At 45.5% G+C, this 20541-nt stretch overlaps 2 protein-coding genes across 4 annotated transcripts; one reads left to right on the top strand and one right to left on the bottom strand.

Moving 5' to 3' along the window:
• Positions 1 to 799: 799 nt before the first annotated feature.
• ufl1 (UFM1-specific ligase 1) lies at positions 800 to 4930 on the bottom strand. Its single transcript, XM_077524111.1, has 2 exons — positions 3488 to 4930; positions 800 to 3410 (listed from the first exon to the last, which is right to left on the bottom strand). Exon 2 carries the CDS (start codon positions 3371 to 3373, stop codon positions 1001 to 1003), a length of 2373 nt encoding a protein of 790 aa, XP_077380237.1. The 5' UTR covers positions 3374 to 3410; positions 3488 to 4930; the 3' UTR covers positions 800 to 1000.
• Positions 4216 to 18674, top strand: LOC144020532 (uncharacterized). 3 transcript variants are annotated; one of them, XM_077524109.1, is made up of 20 exons: positions 4216 to 5469; positions 6472 to 6571; positions 6666 to 6705; positions 8259 to 8300; positions 8445 to 8533; positions 8605 to 8701; positions 8778 to 8920; positions 9013 to 9185; positions 9696 to 9799; positions 9871 to 10277; positions 10369 to 10438; positions 11241 to 11301; positions 11382 to 11463; positions 11603 to 11932; positions 12779 to 12874; positions 13027 to 14674; positions 15104 to 16020; positions 16101 to 16168; positions 16917 to 17001; positions 17075 to 18674. In XM_077524109.1, the coding sequence occupies exons 1-20, from the start codon at positions 5304 to 5306 to the stop codon at positions 17892 to 17894; spliced, it is 5538 nt and encodes a 1845-aa protein (XP_077380235.1). In that variant the 5' UTR covers positions 4216 to 5303; the 3' UTR covers positions 17895 to 18674. The 3 variants fall into 3 exon arrangements, with proteins under 3 accessions (XP_077380235.1, XP_077380234.1, XP_077380236.1); XM_077524108.1 differs by having other exon boundaries at positions 4223 to 5469; positions 16098 to 16168; XM_077524110.1 differs by lacking the exons at positions 4216 to 5469; positions 6472 to 6571; positions 6666 to 6705 and having other exon boundaries at positions 6926 to 8300; positions 16098 to 16168.
• Positions 18675 to 20541: the final 1867 nt, after the last annotated feature.

A 20541-nucleotide genomic window follows, 5' to 3' on the forward strand; every position in this document is an offset into this window, starting at 1 on the left:
AAATAAATAAATACTATTAACTTCGAAAATGACTTTTGTAAAAACACTTTCAAAAATAAATAATAATAAAAAAAAATTTCCCTTCAGAAAAATACATTGTCCTGGACAAAAATTAAAAACAAAGCTGTTCTCTTAAAATTATAATTAATGGAAAAATGACTCTTAGGTTAGTTATACTAAAAAAAAAAAATTAAAATAAATCATTTTAATATTTGTGAGCTTATTTATGTAAATACTACTTTGTTAATTTTTCTTTTCACAAATACAACTTTTAAAATTTTGATTTCATACTGGTGGAAAAAAAATGACTTAAAAATTTTTTTCTTATATTAAATTTGTATATTAAAAAACTCCAAACAATTTTTTTTCCTCAGAAAAAAAAAAAACCTTAAAAAAAACTGACTTTTGGTTATGAAGTCTATTCTTGTCAGAGTATGACTTTTTCAGAAAAAAAAAATACATTACCAAAAATGTCTTCGTATATATATAAAAATCTCAAAGATTTCATTTTGTAAAAATACTGCCTTTTTTTTCACGAGAAAACGTGACTACCAAAAAAAACTTAAGTTATACTCAGCAGTTAACATATACCCTGGCAGAATGTTTGTTTTTTGTGAATATATATGACTCACTGCCTCATTTTGTTTAATTGTGAGATTCGAAAATATCTTAAGTCAAATAAATCTCTTTCAAAACAAATGTTAGAATAAACTTCCACATCTCCCAAATTCTCTCAAGGTATGTAAAATTACAAGCACAACCCTTTTAGTAAAACAAAATTGGAAAAAATGCTACTATGCACAGCCCAGGAGCACTCATTTGATTTTTTTAGCTTTGTTTTATTCACACGTCACAACATAGTCACTATTCATGTGAATCAGTTAGGACCATAATTGAAGTCCATCTTTTCAATTGAATCACTCAAATTACAAACTTGCCTACTTGTTATGAACCAGCTGGATTGTTTGTTTTAAATCAGGACACAACGTTATCATTTCTTTTAAGTGTTGGCCTCGCTCGTGGACGTCTTCCTCTGGGAAAGCACCAGCTCCTTTATTTGCGGCGTCAAAACCTGAAACTGCGCCAGGACGCTTGCCGTCTCCTCATCATCATCCTCATCGGCCTCCTCGTCTTCCCGCTTGCGCGCTCGACTGCGACCCGTCAGCTGCTTCACCACCAGGCTCTGATAGCCGCCGAGCAGCTGATGCGTCTCGGCGGGCACGCGGCCCGCCAGGGCGCCGATGACGTGCGGCACGCAGCGTCCCGGCGCGTGCAGGATGCAGTGGGTGCTGTCCTGGAACAGAAGCACGCTGGCCAGGTGGAGGACCAGCGCGGGGTTCTCGGCGTCCTTCAGCTGCTCGCTCAGAGTGTGGCGGTGCAGCAGGAGGGCCTGCCGCTCCTTCTTCTTGTCGGCTTTCTTCAGCATGAAGCCGCACGCCTCCGCCGACGTCTCCAACTTGTCCAGGAACTCCTCGATGGTTTTCCCGTTCAACGAGTTGTGGAGTTTCACGAGGGGCGCTTTGGCGTCGTCCGACACTTTGGCCAGAATCTTCAGCCGCATCTCGGCCGTCATGGCGCTGGGGTCCTCCACGGACATCATCAGGTCGGCGGCGAGGAAGTTGACCAGGATGTTGGCGACGTCGGCGCCGACGGTTTTCAACACGTGCTTGGCGATCACCGCTTGGGTTTCGTCCGGGAAAAATTTGCTGCCCTTTTCGAACAGCCTAATGTTGTTGTACAGGTTGGTGAGATCCTCCTGGAGATCCTTGACGGACTTTTTGTTGGCGCCCGAGAGCGGGCAGGTGGTGGACGCCAGCAAACCGCGCAGCGCTTCCTGGTAGGCTTTGCTCAAAGGCCGCACGAAATGCTCGGCCAGCTCCGAGAGGATTTCCCGCGGCCAGTCGCTCAGTCGGGCCTCCAGCACGGCTTCGATTTCCTCCTGCGTCATGAAGGGGGCGTCGTCCTTCTTGGACCGAGGTCTGGGTTCGTCCTCGTCCTCGTCTTTCCTGCCTTTCTTCTTGGTCTTACGGATGCGGATCTCCCGGGCGTTACCGCCTCCGCCCGCTTTCGCGCTCCCGCCGCCCTCCGCGGCTTTCTTCTTGCGCTCTCCGTCCCGCTTGTCCTTCCTCGACAGTCCGGCGTTTTCCGCAAACGCCGCCGTCGCTTGCTTAGCGTCCTCTTCGGTGATCAGCAAGACGGGATTGCTCTTGAACTCCTTCTGCGCTCTCTGCCGGACGGGCTCGTCGAAAAGGCGGAGGCACTCGCCGATCCATTTCTCGCTGACGACGATCGCGCCTCCCAGGAGCCTGGCGGACGACCGCGCGTCGGCGTTCCTCATGGCCTGGTCGATCAGCGTCCCCGTGTCCTCCTCCGACAGGCAGCTGGGCAAGATCGCCTGCATGTCGGCCCACGAGGCGGAGCTGACGGCTTCCTCGACAGACGCCTCCACCTGGTCCACCAAAGCCTGGCCCACGCACGCCGCGCTCAGGAAAAGAAGGTTGCGGCCCTTGAAGCGCTTCTTAATGTGGCTAACCGGCTCGGGGATCCCCAGTCGGATCAATGAATCAAATTCTAAATATCCGTTCTGTTGGAGGAAAGAATCCACCCAAGCGTTCTGCGTTTTGGAGTATATGTCAGGGATGTATACGGCTTGGTCTTGTCGCCCTCCGACGATGGTTCCCCTCAGGCGCCCGGTGGTCACCAGCTCCTCCAGAACGGAATACAGGAGATGCTCCTGGAGTCCAAAAGCGCCGATCATTCCGGTGACAGCCGTCGGCCGAGTGATCGCGCTGAACGCGCCTCTGATCTTGGCCTTGTGGCGGGCGACGAAGGCGGGAGTAAAAATGACTCCTCGGCTGTACTGATCCAGTTCTCCTCGGATCACCTTCCCGAGTCGCTTGGCGAGCTCCTCGTTGAGGAAATCCCCCGGCAGATCGTAGCTCTTGCACAGATCGGAGATGCTGATCAAACCGGCTTCCTGTAGTCTGTCATTGACTTCCTCGGCCAAGTGCTTCAGGTAGGTGTTGTCAATCAGTTGCCCGAGCACCAGCTGGACACTTTTGTCAGTCTTTGCAATGTCAACTGCTCGAGTTTCAACGTCCACCCAATTGACGTTGATGATCTGCTGGAGCTCCAAAATATTGACCCGCCCGCCATGACGGTGAATTTCATCGCGGATTTCTCTGCTGATCTGAGCTGGGGTGACGTACTCCTTTCCGTCGATTGTGTGCACCACGTCCACTTTCTTGTCTTGGATGAGTCTTGCAATAATTTCTATGCAGTCCCTCTCTGATAGCCTTTGTGCAGTGTCGGCGAACTGTGCCCTCTGGAAATCAGCTGCAAGGCGACGAATTTCTTCCCACTCACTTGCCATGATTACGGTTGATGTAATGAGATATTGTTTCGGTTCACTAGCAAAGAAGAAAAGGGAGTTTAGCGACACGTCAACATAACACACAAAGAAGCAACTAGCAGAGAGAGATGTTACCCTGTCTTGTCACGTTTCGGGTCCTTGTGGTGGAGTGAAAGATACCGCCTCAAAATCCACTCGACAAATTATTAAATCCGGTCCATCGTCGATTTGTATGTCTGAATCATATGCAAAACTACACGTCTGTTGATGTCACGGTGGACTGAAAAGTAAACGAAAACGGAGCACAAGTGTCTCTTTTGACGTCCGTCTTCTCACAAGTGTGCTGGCGGAAACTTGATACAGGCTCTGAAGATTACGTCACTTTTAAGCGACGCATATTAAAAGCGCAACATATAGCAAACTCTCAAACTTTTTTTCTCTCTCTAACTTCTGACATCTGTAACATCTGTTTTTTTTATGGACTGGGATCCCGCCAGGGGACATAAAAAAATATTTAAGATGCGAGCTCCGTGCGATTCTACGATTTACCTCAAAAACTGTAATTAGAAATTTATGTCGCAAACACCAAAATGAGAACATAAAATCAAGGTCTTGACAGTCTTCTTATTTTTGGAAGTAGAGATGGACTGTAAATATACATCTATCTCGTCCAAAAACAAAACAAAAAAATAAAAAATAGGTTTCGACTTGACACAATTACATTTATGAATAAAAAATTGAGCAATTTAAATTAAAAAAAAAAAATCAAATAATATTATTTTTCAAATGAATTGTCATAGTAAAAAAAAAAACATTCGATAAGGAAAGCTCAAAATTACAATATATATTGCCCAAAATACATTTGCAAATGTCTTGCCATAGTTTGCGAGCGTCACTGATCCGTGGATGGCATGTCACTGTGTTTGTCGGGCCAAACCGGAAGTGACAAGAACGTACTCCTCTCATCGTCATGTGTTTGTTACTCTTTAGACGACCGTTCTGTCCGTTCGACGCCATTTTGATGAAACGGCGACGAGAGAGGACATTGCCGTTTCATCGTTTCGCCGCCGTGTGATTTTTGTGAGGACGCGCAATCTTTTTTTTTTCTTTTTATATTTTTTGGTCCTCGCGCCGAGGAGGCGAAGGAGCATTTCCCGATGGACCCGGAGAGGAAAAAGACATCGTTTCGGGGGTAGCGGAGGCTTATCGTTAGCCATAGCTTGCTAGCTCGGCGCCATTCGGGTTCATGTTTAGGCTTTCTCTACGGTTATTGTTCATAAGTTTGTTTCGGCTGAGTGTCGTTGTTAGTCGACTTTATATCCCGTGGACTCACTCGGTGGACTGACGAACTGGGGGTGGGGAGAACAACCACCACAAAAAAAATAAAAAATAAAAAATCAAACACTGGCTGGACTGCGGTTAGCAACATTAGCTGCTAACTAATCGGCCTTTCGTTGCGTTCCTCTTCTGCCGCCAAAGGACTGCTGGTGGCGGACGAGGCCAGCGTTAGCTCACCGCTATCGGTAGAAGAGAGCTCGGACTGCACTTGTGGGGCCCCCTTGGTTGGATTTTCGGGGCGTCGTTTGTGTGTTTCGCTTTGGTTTTGGACTCGAGAGGACTTGACAAAAAGGCACATGGCGCCTTCGATTGGCGCGCCGGCCTTTCATCCCTTGCGTTGGGATTAAAACAAGGACTCTGCGTCATTGATTCGCCCTCCATTTTTCTATTTTTTTTTTTTGGTCCAGTGTCTTAAGCCCAATTTGACGTGATTAAAAGGTTACCAGGTTTGGCCTCCTGTGATTTCAGTGTTGACGCTGTTTATATTATTTTTTTATTTTATTTTTTTTGTTTTCGTTTGCTTGGTTATCCAAAGCCTGTGTCTATTACCACCGTTCCTAAATCTCATTTTTTTTCCCCCAAATCCTTGTTATAAAAGAAAAGTGTGGCAAAAATGTCGTGTGTTCACTACAAGTTCTCCTCCAAACTGGACTACAACACGGTCACGTTCGATGGGCTGCACATCACCCTGAGTGAGCTCAAGCGGCAGATCATGGCCAGGGAGCGCCTCAAGGCCACAGACTGCGACCTGCAGATCACCAACGCGCAGACGCGAGAAGGTGAGCCTTGACGTCACAGGACACTTTGCTGTATTGTTTAACAAAAAAAAAAAAAAAGTCTTGGTAATCCAAAATATCCTTCAGTGCTTCGGTAACGTGATTTTGGCATGGTTGTAGTGGAAAAAAATGTTTTTAAAAAAAATGGCCAATTTGATGTTAGGCATACGTTATCACGTGTACTGTTATGATCAACAAGTCCACTTTGTTTCAAAGGGCTACCCATGGAATTTGCCCCCTAAGTGGCTATTTCAAACACAATGGCCAATTTGTTTACTTCCTGAACTTCCTGTCATTGGTTCTTGAGGGTTTTTTTTTAAGTATTAATAGAGGTATTAATGGACAGCCAATAGACTCGACATTAACAGCTATTTTGATAGTTTAGAGAGTTTAAGAATTTCAGCCCCTCAACAGTAAATATTCTCCGGTTTCTGTAGTCCTTGATGAAAGCACTTGTGTTTATTCATTCAAAATAATATATTTTGTAACCATCCAATGAAAAACAATGCTAAATATGTTTGCCTTTGTTATCTTACAGATTAAACAAAGATCTACATAGTAATAATCAAGTTGTGCTGTTTAAAATGTTTTTTTTGTTTTTTTTAAATAAATCCATGGTATATATATATATATATATATATATATATATATATATATATATATATATATATTTTTTTTTTTTATTTTTTTTTATTTTATATTTTAACATATTAATCGGTTAATCAAATTCCAGGGTTAGGGAACCGAAAAGATAAAATCAGCCTACTATACCCAAAGACATAAAATGGGGTAAATGTCTATTTTTACAAGAGGAACTAAAATATTTCAATGGCCCATGTATGAAATTGAACTTGAAGTCGGCCATTTTGGTGTGATATGTCTACTTTTAAGGGCCGATGAGAGGTTAGGATTTTTTGAAGTGCTCCTTTTCGCGTAGATGAATATCATTTTTTTCTCACGTTGTCATTATTTTATGATTTTGCTTTTTTTTTTTTTTTTAAATAGAGTACACAGACGATGAAGCCCACATCCCCAAGCATTCCTCGGTGATCGTCCGCAGAACGCCGATTGGCGGCGTCAAACCTGCTGGCAGGACGTTCATTGTGTATGTATTGTTTGTTTATTCTTTTTGTATTTAACGTGATGATGACCATGAAGGCTGTGGTAATTTACGGACGCCTCATCTGTTGTCTCCTCAGAGATCGTTCTGACACGTCCGTGGCGGGATCGTCCAGACCCGTATGTAACAAAAACAACCAAAAAACAAAACAAAACAAAGCAAACACACCCAAAAAGCAACACTCACTCCTCTCACCTCTCTACCCACACTCTCTTCTTCCTGATGATATTCTGTCGATTGCGTCATGTGCATTTTGTGTTGACAGTTCTACATGTGGTTGGCTGTTTTCTTGGTGGGGCGGGGAGGGCGCCATACGTCAACGGGCTTTAAGTGTTTGTTGTTGACAACAAATCAAAGCAGCGATTTTCTAATGTTGTATTGTTTGCTAGCTTGCAAGTGCGTATGCACTCTCCTGACTTGTTTCATACTGAAATGGCTTTTGTTAGCCCGCTTTGGTTCGGGCAAATATTTGTCACATAATGATAATAATAATAATGTCCTATGATAATGATAATGTCATTGTATTTTCTGTGAAAATAACAAGGGAAAGCGTGGCTGCTATTGAATGTAATTTATGACTGAATGAATGGGGGATGGGGAATCGTTAGTGATTTCTTTGCTCTTTTGGTTTATTTATTTTTTGCAGTTTGGAAAAGTTAACCATGCCACACTTGGAATACATTCCAAAAGTCACTCACATTTGTCAGCTGTTTCCTCATGTACAAGATGCCTTTTTTTCATGGACTGCACATAACCCTCTCTCTCTTGAAGGCTTGCATCTTTCATATTCCACACACAGACGAGCGTAGGGAGCTAAAATGATTTATTTATTTATTTTCCTCCCCCCACCTGCATTTTATGAGTGACACATCATTGCTGGTGTAGTTGTCCTGTATGCTGGTGAAGCCTGTCAATAAAGGTTATCAAGTGGGTTCTGCATGTCAGAGCCGCTTCTGCACCACATTCCCTGTGTGTTCCCTCCGCAAATGCCCAGTCGACAACCCGAGCAGCAGGCGACTTTTTGATGTGTTCAAATCGTGTCAAAATGCCTGAAAATTGTCTCTTTTTTTTTTTCTTTTTTTTTAATAACCTATCATGGAATTGCGACAATTTAAACGCGGGCATGCACTGTTTTTCTCAAGCGCGCGCTGATTAGAAAGTCAAAGCTAATTGTTACCTTTAAACTGTAGCTGACTATCAAAACAAAGATGACATCGATGCCTCGGATTTGTTCGAAACACTAATGCTAGAAACAAAGCCTTGGTAAGCAGTAAATCTTGGACGTCGTCATCGCCGCAGAGACAATTTTCTATCGTATTCTGTGTTTTATTGAACGGCCAGTCTGAGGTGGCAAAATTGCTCATCGCCAGACCGGATTTTAAACAGTCGAAATGAGTGAGGTACGTGCAGTGTATGCCCACTTCAAAGTTGAAACTTTTCAAATCTTCTCTAAGATTTCTATAGATTTGTATTTTATTTTTATTACCTGCTAAGTTACAGTAAATATTGAAATGTTTTATTCATACTTTTGTCATCTTGTACGAGATTCTTTTTCCTCGCTTCAGGACCGCATCTGAGAATAATTGTGAGGGGAACTGGCCACAACCCGGGGGGATGTGAGACCGTCTTGTAACACCTTGAATATCTTTCTTGTATTCTGATTCTCCCGCAGACCGACTCCTCGCCGTCTATGTCTCTCGCCCAGCTCACCAAGGTAGCGTCCGCCGCGACCGCTTCCGAAACGTACCGTGCGACTTTTCGCCAAACGCTACGGAGCGCTGATACATCTGCACTCTTCCCCGCACCCCTCTCTTAGTTTCAATCTTGACTTTTTGATTTTCATTTTGCGTCTTTGTAGACCGCTAACCTGGTTGACGCAAACGCATCCGAGGAGGACAAGATTAAAGCCATGATGACGCAGTCCAATCACGAATACGACCCCATTCAGTTAGTGTTGACTCTCTTTCTTGTCGAGATGTTGAATTGAAAGTGACACGTTGACATTTTTTTTTCTTTAGTTACTCCAAGAAGGCAGTCGGCCCACCACCGGCTCACTACCTCTGTTACCGTTGCGGAAAGACCGGTCACTATATTCGGCAGTGCCCCATGATCCTGGTAATGACCCGATCGACTTTAGTCGGCAATTTTTGTGTGTTTGGTTATTTGTAGATAATAACTGCCATGTTCCTAGGTTCAGGATAAGAGCATGGAGGGTCCGAAGCAGGTGAGAACCAGCAAGGGGATCCCTCAGAGTTTCATGGTGAAAGCCGAGCCGGGCACAAAAGGAGCCATGTTGACCAGCACTGGAGAATACGCCATACCGGCCATCGACGCGTATGTACCAAGTCTTCATCTAGACTCACTTTTTTTCTCCTTGGATTTATTTTTGGCCTTTTAATGGCAAAATGTCCGTTTTGACGATGCAGGGAAGCGTACGCGCAGGGGAAGAAGGAGCGTCCACCGTTCGTTCCGCACGACCAGTCGTCCTCCGAGGACGATTCGGATCCCATCCCCGACGAGCTGCTGTGTCCCATCTGCAACGATCTGATGACGGACGCTGTGGTCATTCCTTGCTGCGGCAACAGCTACTGTGACGAATGTGAGTATCGAATGAGGGAGATAAAATATCCTGTGGCGGAATGGAGACCTCTGCCAATGGCCAACTGATTGTAAAGAAAAAAAAAGTGGCAGTTAGATGGATCCTCAAAATGATCATAATCATTGTTCTCTAAAACTGGTGCCAGAAGCAGCAGGGTTATTATAGTTTTGGAATTTTTTATTTTAGTTAATTTTGATTTCGTTTTGAGTGTTTTTTTATTTTTTTTTATTTAGTTTTAATTTGTTTTGTTAATTAGTTTTAGGTATTTAATAAATGCTTCGTTTTAGTTGATAGTATTAGTTTTATTTTATTTATTTTTAAATATGTATGACTTGAGCGCAATATTTAAAAAAGCAGCATGGGAGCGATGTCATCTGAAGGTGCTTTTCTATTGGCTACTGCTAGATGACGTCACTTCTGTGTGACACACTTTCAAACGTTCTTATTCCTTCAATTTATTTTTGAGCTGGTCCAATTGGAATCGAATTCTCAAGGCAGTTTTATTTCCAGGTATCCGAACGACATTGTTGGACTCTGAGGAGCACGTTTGCTTCACGTGCAAACAATCGGATGTTTCGCCCGACAACCTCATTGCCAACAAGTTCCTTCGACAGGTAACCTTTGCCCTACACATCCTTTTCCAACTGTCTACAACTTTTACAATTGTCTTCTTTTGCTCACGCAGGCCGTGAACAACTTCAAGAACGAGACGGGCTACACCAAACGCGGGCGCAAACAAATCCAACCTTCGGCCCCTCCTCCCCCGCGGCCTCACCTCCTGAACAGGCCTCTCCAGTCCAGGCAGCAGGACCCCCTGATAGCCAACATCCCCCAGCCGCCGCCGCTGCTGCCTCCTCCCGTTCTTCCTCAAACTGTCGCTCCCACGACTGGGACTGCCCCTCAAGCTCAGACCCCGCCCACGGCACCTCCCGCCACCAACACTCCCACCCCGACGCCTTCGCCGCCGCCTCCTCCTCAAGCCGACGACGTCACCGAGGAAAGAAAAGAAGCCTCGCCGGTGCCGCCGCCCGTCGAGGAGGACCACGCTTCTCCGCAGGCCTCCGGCAGCCAGGACGAGCCGCCCCCGCCAGGGTGAGTTTGACAAGACTATGCGGCACCAAAAGCGACAGTAAATGTACATTTTAAGTTTATCTCTGCTTTTTTTTTTTTTTTTGTCTGATAGCGAGGCAGAGCCGCCGCCGCCGCCTATTGTGACACCGGGCCTGACCAAAAACACGGAAAGCAGAACACGGGTGGGAAATCTTGTCATTGTAGGCTGAATCAATTGTTTCGATAGCCACAAATGCTCTAATTTTCAGCTTCGCAACTTTAAATATTATCCAATTTATGTGGTCCTCGTAAAAGTGGAATGATTCTTTGTGCTGAATCAAAATGAAGCATTTGCTTTTACTTTTGAAAATGAAACATTTTTCCCTATTTTCTGACATTTTGGACCAAACCAATAACTGAATCATTATAATTTTGGGGAAAAATGCCCTTTTTTTAATTAAAGGGATGAAAAAAAAAAAAAGATTAATCAATTAATTGCCAAAATAAGAGAATTAAAACATATAATCATTTAATTTTGATGGGGGGAAACTGGTAACTTGGGGTTGAAACAATATTTTAATGGCACCTAAAGATTGTGACAGGCCATTTGTTGTTTAGGTATGTAAAGTCATTTATGGCTAAAACTGAAGCTCCTAAAAGCCATTTTGGGGCCACTTGAACTCAAGTAACTGCTTACTGTAATCTCCATGAATAGGTGAAACTAATGTCAGTGGCTAAACAATTTTGCAATGGGCTCTAAAAATAAATTTGTGATCATTAATATTCTGGGAATTGCTGTGAGAAATTTTGTGGCAGTGAGTGAAAAAAAAGTGTTTGCAGCTACACAATTTTCAATTGGGGCGATTAAAATCCATGAGGGGCCATAGTACACAGTTTTGAAAGCAAAAATCTCATTTAAACCATGCAGGGCAAGTCCAATCTAAAGAAAACTGTTTAGGATTTTTTTTTCTTGAAGTAACCACTTTTCCCCCCACCCCCATGTAGGCATACAATTTGCCCCTCCTTGGCACCGCTCCATCCTCCAGGCTGCCTTCTCACCTTTCAGGTAAGAAATCCAAAGCCTTCTTGTGTTTGTAGTAGAAAACCATTCTGAGCGATTGACCTGTTGCATTGTGCTCTCTCAAGGCCCGCATTCCGGCCCGCATTCCGGCCCGCATTCCCGCCCCCACCAACCCCACAGGGACAGGGGTGGAAGACACTGGGAAAGGTGAGGACACTTATAAAGACACATGTGTCCAAACCTGCGAGCATCATCCCAAATATTAGCGTAGATCGAGTCTTCTCCAAGTATACTGTTGATAATGTGGTGAATGAGAAGTCCTGAAATGATTTATTATTAACCTTAGGTCGTACAGAAGCCGAGGCGAGCCCCCCTCCACCCACCTCCAGGCGGCCCAACTCCCCCTCCCCACGCCCCCCCTCTACGTGTCGCCCTCCCTGTACCCGCCCGCGCCGCAGCCGTACCCGCCCCTGTACCCCGCCGGCCCCGGCCTCCTCCCGCCCCCGACGATGGCTTACCAGCCTCAACCCATTTATGGCCCCGGGCCGCCGGGCGTCAACCCCCCGTGGGGAGCACCCGGCAGCCAGCCCCCACTACTGCCCATGCCCTCCTCCCTCAATCAGCCCCCTCTCTCCAAAGACGATTTCTACAGGCAGCGGCACCACCGACAAGACAAGTGAGTAGTGCCGCCACCACGACGAGCAACGATCCAATGACTTTTGTTTACCATAATCCGACTTCAACTTGGAAACACTAACCTCGGTTTAACCCTAATTTTAAAAACATCCTTCATTTGAAAATCCAATCTTTGACACCCTACTTTGGAATACAAACGTTGGTTTGAAGTCCTAATTTTTTAAATTTTATTTTATTTTTTGTTACTTTTTCAAGTAATATTAAAACAACCAACACATTTGGTCAGCAATTTCACATTACAGAGAAATAAAATACAGTAATTACAGGTCTTTTTATACAGCAATGGTACGAGAGTCACTTTAAGGATTTATAAGCACAATTCAATTTTCCCAGAACATAAGATTATTTATTTTTTTCCCCCATTTTATGGTTTCTAGAGAAGGTAAGATCGGCTGCAATATTGCCTAAGTATGTAGTTTGAAAGGAGAAGTTAATTGTTCTTCTAAAAACTTTGTTGATTGTCGATTTGACCCCATCCCAATATGCCTGAATCTGTGGACAGTCCCAAAATATACGGAAGTGGTCGACCTTCACTTCCTCCAACAAAGACTCCCTCCACCTAAAGCACCCTGCAGACCTTTTATTTTTAGAGTAACCAAAAAAATCTTGTTTGAAGTCCTAATTTGTATACCAACTGTGCAGTTTGAAACCCTAACCAAATTTTAAACTTATTTGTAATCCAAACTTGGAATCCTAATTTAAACCAAGATTATTAGAGCTCTATCAAACTATCTGGAAACACTAAAAAGAATGATCATGTGACGCTACAGTTGGTATTAATTTATCTTAATTTGGTGTAAACAAATCCTACCATGTCATTTTACAGCATTACATCCAAACTTGACGAGTTCACAAAAGACTTCCACAAAGAGCTGATGAAGTACCGAAACGCACCAAAGAGGCAGCGACCTGCATATTCTAGGTAACCTCATTTTGTCATCGTGTCAAGCCTTAAAAACAGCACTGTGTTATCGTGGTAATCTAGAGCATTTTTTCCCCCGACCTTTATTGAGACATGCACGTTTTACATTAGAAAAGCGCTCATTTTGATTTCTTTCTGTCCTCCTTAACCAGGTCCCGATCGTATAGCCGCTCTCCATTCAGCCGCTCTTACACCCGCTCTCGCTCCAGGTCCAGATCCAGATCGAGGTCTTACTCGTACACCCCAAGTCGATCCCGCTCACGTTCACGCTCCCACGGGCGGCCGTATCCCCGCTCGCCTTACTCGCGACGCAACGGACGCAGCTACGGACGCTCCCGCTCGAGGTCCCGCTCCCGCTCCAGGTCGTACGGGTACCGGCGCTCCGGTTCGCCGCCCTCATTCCGCACCGCCGCTTGGGAGGGGGCGGAAGGCGCGCCGCCGTTCCGGTCCCGCTCTCACTCCCGCTCTCCGGGCGGTTTCCGGAACCGCAGCCCCGGCGGACGGAAACCGGCGCCGCGTGACTTGGCGCCCTACGAATTGAAGGCTCTCAGCCCCGGTAGTCGCGAACGCTGGGAGCGGGAAAGTTACCGGCAGTGGGAGCGCGAGTACCGGGAATGGTACAACAAATATTACAAAGACTATGAGAAGCAACAGCAGGCGATATATCACAGGGGCCGCAGTAGCAGGGAACGGGAAAGAGATCGAGATCGAGATCGAGATCGCGATCGGGAGAGGGAGCGGGAGCGAGAGAGAGAAAAAGAGCGCGAGCGGGAACGAGTGTCCCCGGTCCACCGGGAGTACTCGCCTCAAGGCAGAGCGAGAAGAGGCCGAGACGAAAAAGTACCACCCGCTCAAAATCCTCCATCGTCCTCGACATCGGCGACGAAGACAAACGCCAAGCTCCTGAAGACCAAGAAAGTCAAAAAGAGGAAATCCGGCGAGGACGGCGACCAGTCGCAGCATTCTGCGGAACGGGGTGACGCCACGCCCGTCCGAGATGAACCCATGGATGAGGTCCTGTCGCCCAACAAGACGCCTCCCGCCTCCGCCAAGCCCGCGTCGTCCGCAAGCTCCAAGGCTGCCGCCTCCAAAAGCGCCACGGCACCCTCGAAACCCTCGCTCAAGTCCACGCCCAAGACTGACAAGGCCAAGAAGGAGAAAGTTCAGAAGGTCAAACCCAAAGCCAAGACGGACGCTTCCAAAGTCAAAAGCGACAAAGTCAAGAAGAAGACTGGCGAATCTGTGGCGGTCAAAAAGAAAGACCCGTCATCTGCAGCTGCTGCTGCTGCTAAAACATCAAAGACCACCAAAGCCAAACCAGAAGAATCCAACAACTCAACTGTGCCTAAAAAGGAAAAGGCTAAAGTTGCGTCTGTGAGGCCGCACCTCCTGAAGACACCCCCGCTCTTCTCCCAGGGCCTCCCCCTGCCGCATCAGTCTCTCCACGAGAACCTTCGTCCCGGCAACGACATCCGAGGGCGACGAGATGCCCCGTCGCACGGCGCCGGCCTCCTCCCCCTGCCCCACCCGGTTCTCCCCTACCTCCACCGGCCTCCCTCGCGCTTTGGCGAGGAGGGCCGCTCCTTACTCGGGTCTCCGCCTGGAAAACTGCGGAGACTGGACGGCGGGCCTGGGGTCGGCGTCGAGGTCTTCTCGCACCTGCACGACCCTCATCAGTCGACGCTCCAGAGATTCGCGCATCCGTCTGACCGACCCGCTCTTCTTCCTGTGCTGCTGGGCCGTGAGATTCTCTGGGCGGACAAAGACCGAGGCGCCATCAGACCTCTCATGGACTTGCCGGTGGGTCTTAGTTGTCACAGGACACCCGTTGCTGTTAGAATTTGATTCAAGCAAGGTTTACTTTGACCAAGATCAGTATATGTACTTCATTTTTTGGTCTGGACTTGTCATTAAAAGCAGAGAATCTTGATAACAAATGTTTGTGCTAAGTGGCACCCATTGAAATGAATTATGGAAGGGGTTAATTTTATGCCATATATATATATATATATATATATATATACATAAATAACTATTTCAGATTAATCCGTATTAGGCACTGGCCTCGGCCTAAAAAAAATGCATATCAGTCGGGCCCTAATATAGACATGGACATCTCTCGAAATTAAGACATAGGAGAATAGTAGAGTACTATGCAACAAGTGATAAATTGGTTACAAGCCACCTGAAATTATGTTTTGTTTTGTTTTTTCTCTCTTCTTTATCCAGGTGAAGCCAGTGACCCCGAGAAACATCCCTTTGAACAGAGACCTTGGGAAAAAAGACATTCCCATTTCAGACCGATCATCCTTGGGCACCGCCGACAAGACGGCCGCGGACCGACCCGGCGCCACCAGCAACCCGGACGCCGACAAACCCGCCGCTAATTCCGACGGAGTCGAGGTGAAGGAGCGGCCGTCTTCCGACGGGGCGGTCGCCAAAGACAAAGCTGGGGAGAAGGCCCCGCTTTCTGACAAAGACCATCATAGCTCGGGAGTAGACCGAGAGCGGGAAAGTAACTGGAGAGCGGACAGAGAACGGGAGAGGGCTTCGGAACGGGGGCGGGAAAAAGCCTCACGCTCGGACAGAGATCCGGAAAAAACTTCGGGCTCTGACAGAGATCGGGAAAGAGCCTCGGGATCGGACAGAGATCGGGAGCGGGGTTCGGAGAGGGAGCGAGATCGGGAACGGACGTCGGATCGAGATCGCGAAAAGGCTCCGGACAGAGATCGAGCTAAAGCTTCCGACAGGGACCGAGAAAAGGCTTCGGACCGTGAGCGCGCAAAAGCGTCGAGTTTGGACCGCGACCGTCCAAAAGAGTCGAGTTCGGACCGAGATCGCGCGAAGGCTTCGGACAGAGAGCGAGAAAAAGCCTCCGCTTCCGACCGGGATCGAGAAAAGGCTTCGGGGTCTGAGCGCGACAGAGCGTCCGGATCGAGCGCAAAGAAGGGCAAAGATGGCGACGCGGCTGAAAAGTCGCAGAGGACGGAGCGGAAAAACTCTGGGAGCGCCGCCGGCAGATCTGTCTGCTTGGACAAAATGACCATCGCCGAGAAGTCGGCCATCAGCAAGAAGCAGGGACACGGCCAAGAGAAGCCGAGCGGTTCGTCCAAGGAGGCCGCGGAGAAAGCGACCAAATCTGACCGGTGCGTGCGACCACGTCTCGTGTTCGTTTGCGTAGTTGGTTTTTAAACGTCCGCTTGTCGCTTTATCGCCTTCCCAGTAGCGTTTCCAAGGAGAGAACGGCGAAGACTGCGTCCGCTGTGAAGAAACCAGACGCTGCTCCCAAAGATGGTGAGTCCTCCACGCCACGCGGATTATTGGTTGGTTTGTCAACGAAAACTAAACAAAAATCATTTTGTCGACGCACATTTTTTTACCAGACTATAAACTGGACTAAAACACTCATTGCTCAACAATAACTCAAATGCTGGCTAATTTACTAGCTAATAGCATGGAGCTATAGTCGCCCCTTGTTGATAATGATAATAAGAATGATTGTAATCGTGTGTGTGAAGTTATTATCAAAAAGTGAGAAAATTTTCTGTGAAATGGTTTTAGATCTGAAATGTTCAACATAATCTGCTAACAAAAAATATGCACGGGTTAATTGACTGTCCTGACTGAGATGTTGACACTTTTTGTTGACTAAAATTAGATGAATACAATTTTCTTTGACTAAAATAAAGACTAAAATTCTAGATTTATAGTTGACTACAAATGGAATGAGGTTGACTATGATTAAAAACTAACAAACTGGACTAAAACTGAGACAAAATTTAAAAATGGCAGATAAAATCAACACCAAATCCAGTGTCTTTTTTTTTTTTTTTTTTTTTTTCCCTAAAAAAAAATTGTGAATTCTTGAATGAGTAAGATATTTACGGAATGTTTGCATATAGTCGATGAATTTGTTCAATTGCTCCATTTTCTCATGCAAAAATCAAATCTTCAAGAGCAAGATTTTTTTTTATTTTATTTTTTTTAAATATACAGCTGCCTTGGTTTCAATTGTTTGTTTGTTTTTTCTTCTTCTTTGCAGGGAAAGAGGCGGAGACAAAAACTGTGAGGACCAAGCCGAGGATCAGTCGCAAGGTCTTATCGAGCCAACCCGACAGCTCTGCCAAGTAAGACGATTCATTTGGCGGTCACTTTAAAAGCATCGACTGACTTGCATCTTTGCTCCTCCTCCTTTTTCAGCACGTCCACTCAGGAGGCCAAAGCGAACTCCGCCGAGAAAGAGGAAGTGAAGAAGAGCGACTCGCCAGCGGCTTCAGATCAGGTGACGTCCGCTAGCACCCAAAACGTTGGCGAGCAGATCCTCATTCAGGCGCCTCCTCGCTCCAAGTGGGAGCGAGAGGACGATGAGGAGGAGGAGGAGGAGGAGGAGGAGGGGCAGGTGGCGGCGACGGTTGTGGTGGTGGCTCCTCCGGAGACCTCCAAGGAGCCGTCACCTGTCCCCCAGAAAACTGAGACAATCCGAACGGATAAAAAGGTTGCGGTAAAAGAGGAAAAGAAACGGGCGCCGAAGGACGACAGCAAAGGCGGGAAACTCGCCAAAGTCAAGATCGTCCGAGAGGAGCGCAAGGCGACGGGTCGGGGGGAGAGGGGGTCCAAACCGGAGGAGAAGAACGCCGGCGGGCCCGAGCCCCGGCGCCAGCGGCTGTGCTCGGACCTGGCCCGCGAGACGGACGAGGCCGCCTTCGTGCCCGACTACAGCGAGGGCGACGAGGCCTCGGACAACAGCAGCCCGTCGGCCAGCCAGCGCTCCAACAGCAACCGCAGCGACACGCCCTCGGCCGCCTCGGGCGACAAGAAGAAGAAGAAGAGGCACAAGAAGCACAAGAAACACAAGAAGCACAAGAAGCACAAAGTGGCCGACAAGGAGGGCGGCGGCGCCGGCGAGCACAAGCATAAACACAAGAAGAAGAAACGCAAGAAGAGCAAAGACGAGCAAGGCGACGGCGAGGACGACGAGCCGCAAAGCGTCGCCGCCGGGAGCGAGACCGCCAAACCTTGACGAGAACTGCCGCTTTGATGCCGCTTGGAATTTAAATGAGCTTTGACTTTTCTTTTTTTTCTGCCGAGATTGAAGTGCCAGAAGGAGTGATGAAATGCAGACCTCCAAACTTTTGGCACTTGAAAATCAAAAGACACGCGACGCGAACCTCCAAAACTTGGAAGGAAATAAAAGGAGTGACGAAGCCGAACCTTGACGCCGCTTTGGAAATGTTTGTATTCACTCAGGGATGCGCAGGAGCTCGACGTCTCCGGCCTGTACAGAAAAACCGGGAAGTCTCGTTTCCTTCCTTTCCCTCCCTTGCGAGGAACTCGCTCACTTCCCTTGTGAAGGATCCCACGCATGAATGGCGTGCGCATGTAAATATTCCTAAGTCACACTTTGACTTGGCTTTCCTTTCAGGACCGTTTACCTCTCGCTTGGCCAGGATTTTGAATTAACGGCGTGTACCTGTTAAAAACTTCCACGTTGGTTTTCCAGTAAGCGATTGTGGTCTCGGCGTTTGGGACTTGTTTTGTTATTGCACTTAAAAACGTGTGACCATTCGTAGACCTGGACTGGAAACAAATCTTTGGTCCCCTTTTTGTGCAATCAACGCTACACTGGATGCAAAAGAAGTACGCGGCGTGTGTTTAGTGGAATCGAGCAAGTTTTATTTTGTCTATAGTTTCTCCCCCGTTATGATTGAGTGGGCATAAAAGTAAAGATTCTTACTGGTGACTTGTTCACGTTTATTTTGTTTAATATTTTTTTAAATTAAAAATGTTTTGACCCTGAAAAGCCCTTGTTTTCATTTTTAACGCAACTTCATTTAGTGAGTATTGACCACTTCAAGAGCTGCATACAATGTGCTGTAAAGTAAAAATCAATACGGTTGAAACTATACATTAACAGACAAATACATGACACAAACTAGGCAAAGAATAAAATGGACAGTCACATTTTTGCTTTAACAGCAACCAGGATTAACAAGACAAAAGCGTTTATTTTTTTTGTTTTTATTTTTTATTTTTTTTTTAAACCCAACATGTCAATGTATTTGAACTAAATGGACAGGGTTGCTTTCCCCTCCTGATTTTTTTTGAATTTTATTTGATTTTTTTCCTGTTTTTCGGATTTTTTTTTATGACAGAAAAAAAAATCAGTAAAACAGAAAAATAAATTGAAAAAATACTCAAAAAAAAACAACAAAACAAACAAAAACAAAGTTCCCCCCATTTAAATTTTTTTTATTTTTTTTAAATGTTTTTCAACATTACAAACGCGGGTTGAAAGTACAGTTTTTAACCTGCAATCAGTTTCAAAGTTAAACCAAATGTGTTTTTATAACTGTTCATTTGAAGGATTTGCCATTTATACTCTAAAACTGCAACTATGTGGACTATTGTGTGTGAGTTGGAAGGTCAAATAAATAAAATGAGCATAAACAATGGATGTAAACTTAAAAAAAATCCAAGTTATTCCTGCTCTCGATCTTTATAACATGAATTTCATTCGATTGGTGTCATACAGGTGAATAAGGATTTCAAATATTGACATGATTCAAAAGTACCTATTGGCCACAGGGTGGCGCTGTGAGCCTTCATGACAACATCAAGTCAGCGAAGGAGGCATTGAAAGGGCTGAGCAGATGGGTTTCCTCCTCAAACAACAGTCGGCTTACCATGTTAACGTCATGTATGTAAGGTCACCTTTAATGGACGCGGCACACACAAGAAGATTAATGTATTATTTTACCCCCTACGCAGGTTATCATCCATTATTCATGTCATTCGGTTACATTCATCAGGGACATTTTTATTGTGTGCGTCCATGTGTGTTCTTTTCTGTTAGGGTGACATCACTTCCTGTCAAGGCCAAAGGTTGCTAAGCAACTTGGCACTGTCAAGAAAAGATGCTTCGCGCTCTATTGTGCCGTCTCTTCTTGAGTGTGTTTTCAAAATCCTTCATCCATCTCCAGTTGATTAACCTGCTAAGACGTTTTGGAAAATTGAGCCACTGAAGACTGTTTTGATGAACATTATGAAATTTGGTTGACATGTCTGTCATAAGTAGACCCACAAAAAAGCCTGAAGAAAACATGGTTAAAAAAAAAAAAAGACGCAGGAAGTTTGGCCGTTTTGGGTCAGTAGTCGGCCATTCTCAATAATTCTGTTGTTCTATCGAGCTTCAAGTTTCAGCAATAATTGAGAACTGAAAAATTATAGGATATTTATTGTTGTATGTTAGGTACGCTAAAGTCAACATATATAAAACTTCCCTTCTCAGAGATACTGAGGCAAATGTGCTGCATCACCAAGGTTATTTTAGTTAACGAAAACTAACGAAAAACAAAAACACAATTTGAAAAGACAATTTAGTTAACAAAATAAAAAAAAGAAAAATACTTTTTTTTTTTTTTTTTAAACGAAAACTGAATCTACATTTCATGTTTACAAACCTAAGCATTTTTTTAAGTAACTAAAACAAATAAAAACGAACAGAACCACTCAGAAAACTAATTAAAACTAACTTAAAAAAAAAAATCAAAATGAAATAACTAACTAGAAAGAAAATTCCAAAGCTATAAGAATAACCCCTGGATGTCACTTGTGGTTGTGAGTCAGTGAGCATAAAAACACGTTTGCGAGTGCCTGGCGAACGGTTT

Source organism: Festucalex cinctus, chromosome 6 (assembly GCF_051991245.1).
Source record: "Festucalex cinctus isolate MCC-2025b chromosome 6, RoL_Fcin_1.0, whole genome shotgun sequence".
In the NCBI taxonomy this organism is placed as follows: Eukaryota; Metazoa; Chordata; class Actinopteri; order Syngnathiformes; family Syngnathidae; genus Festucalex; species Festucalex cinctus.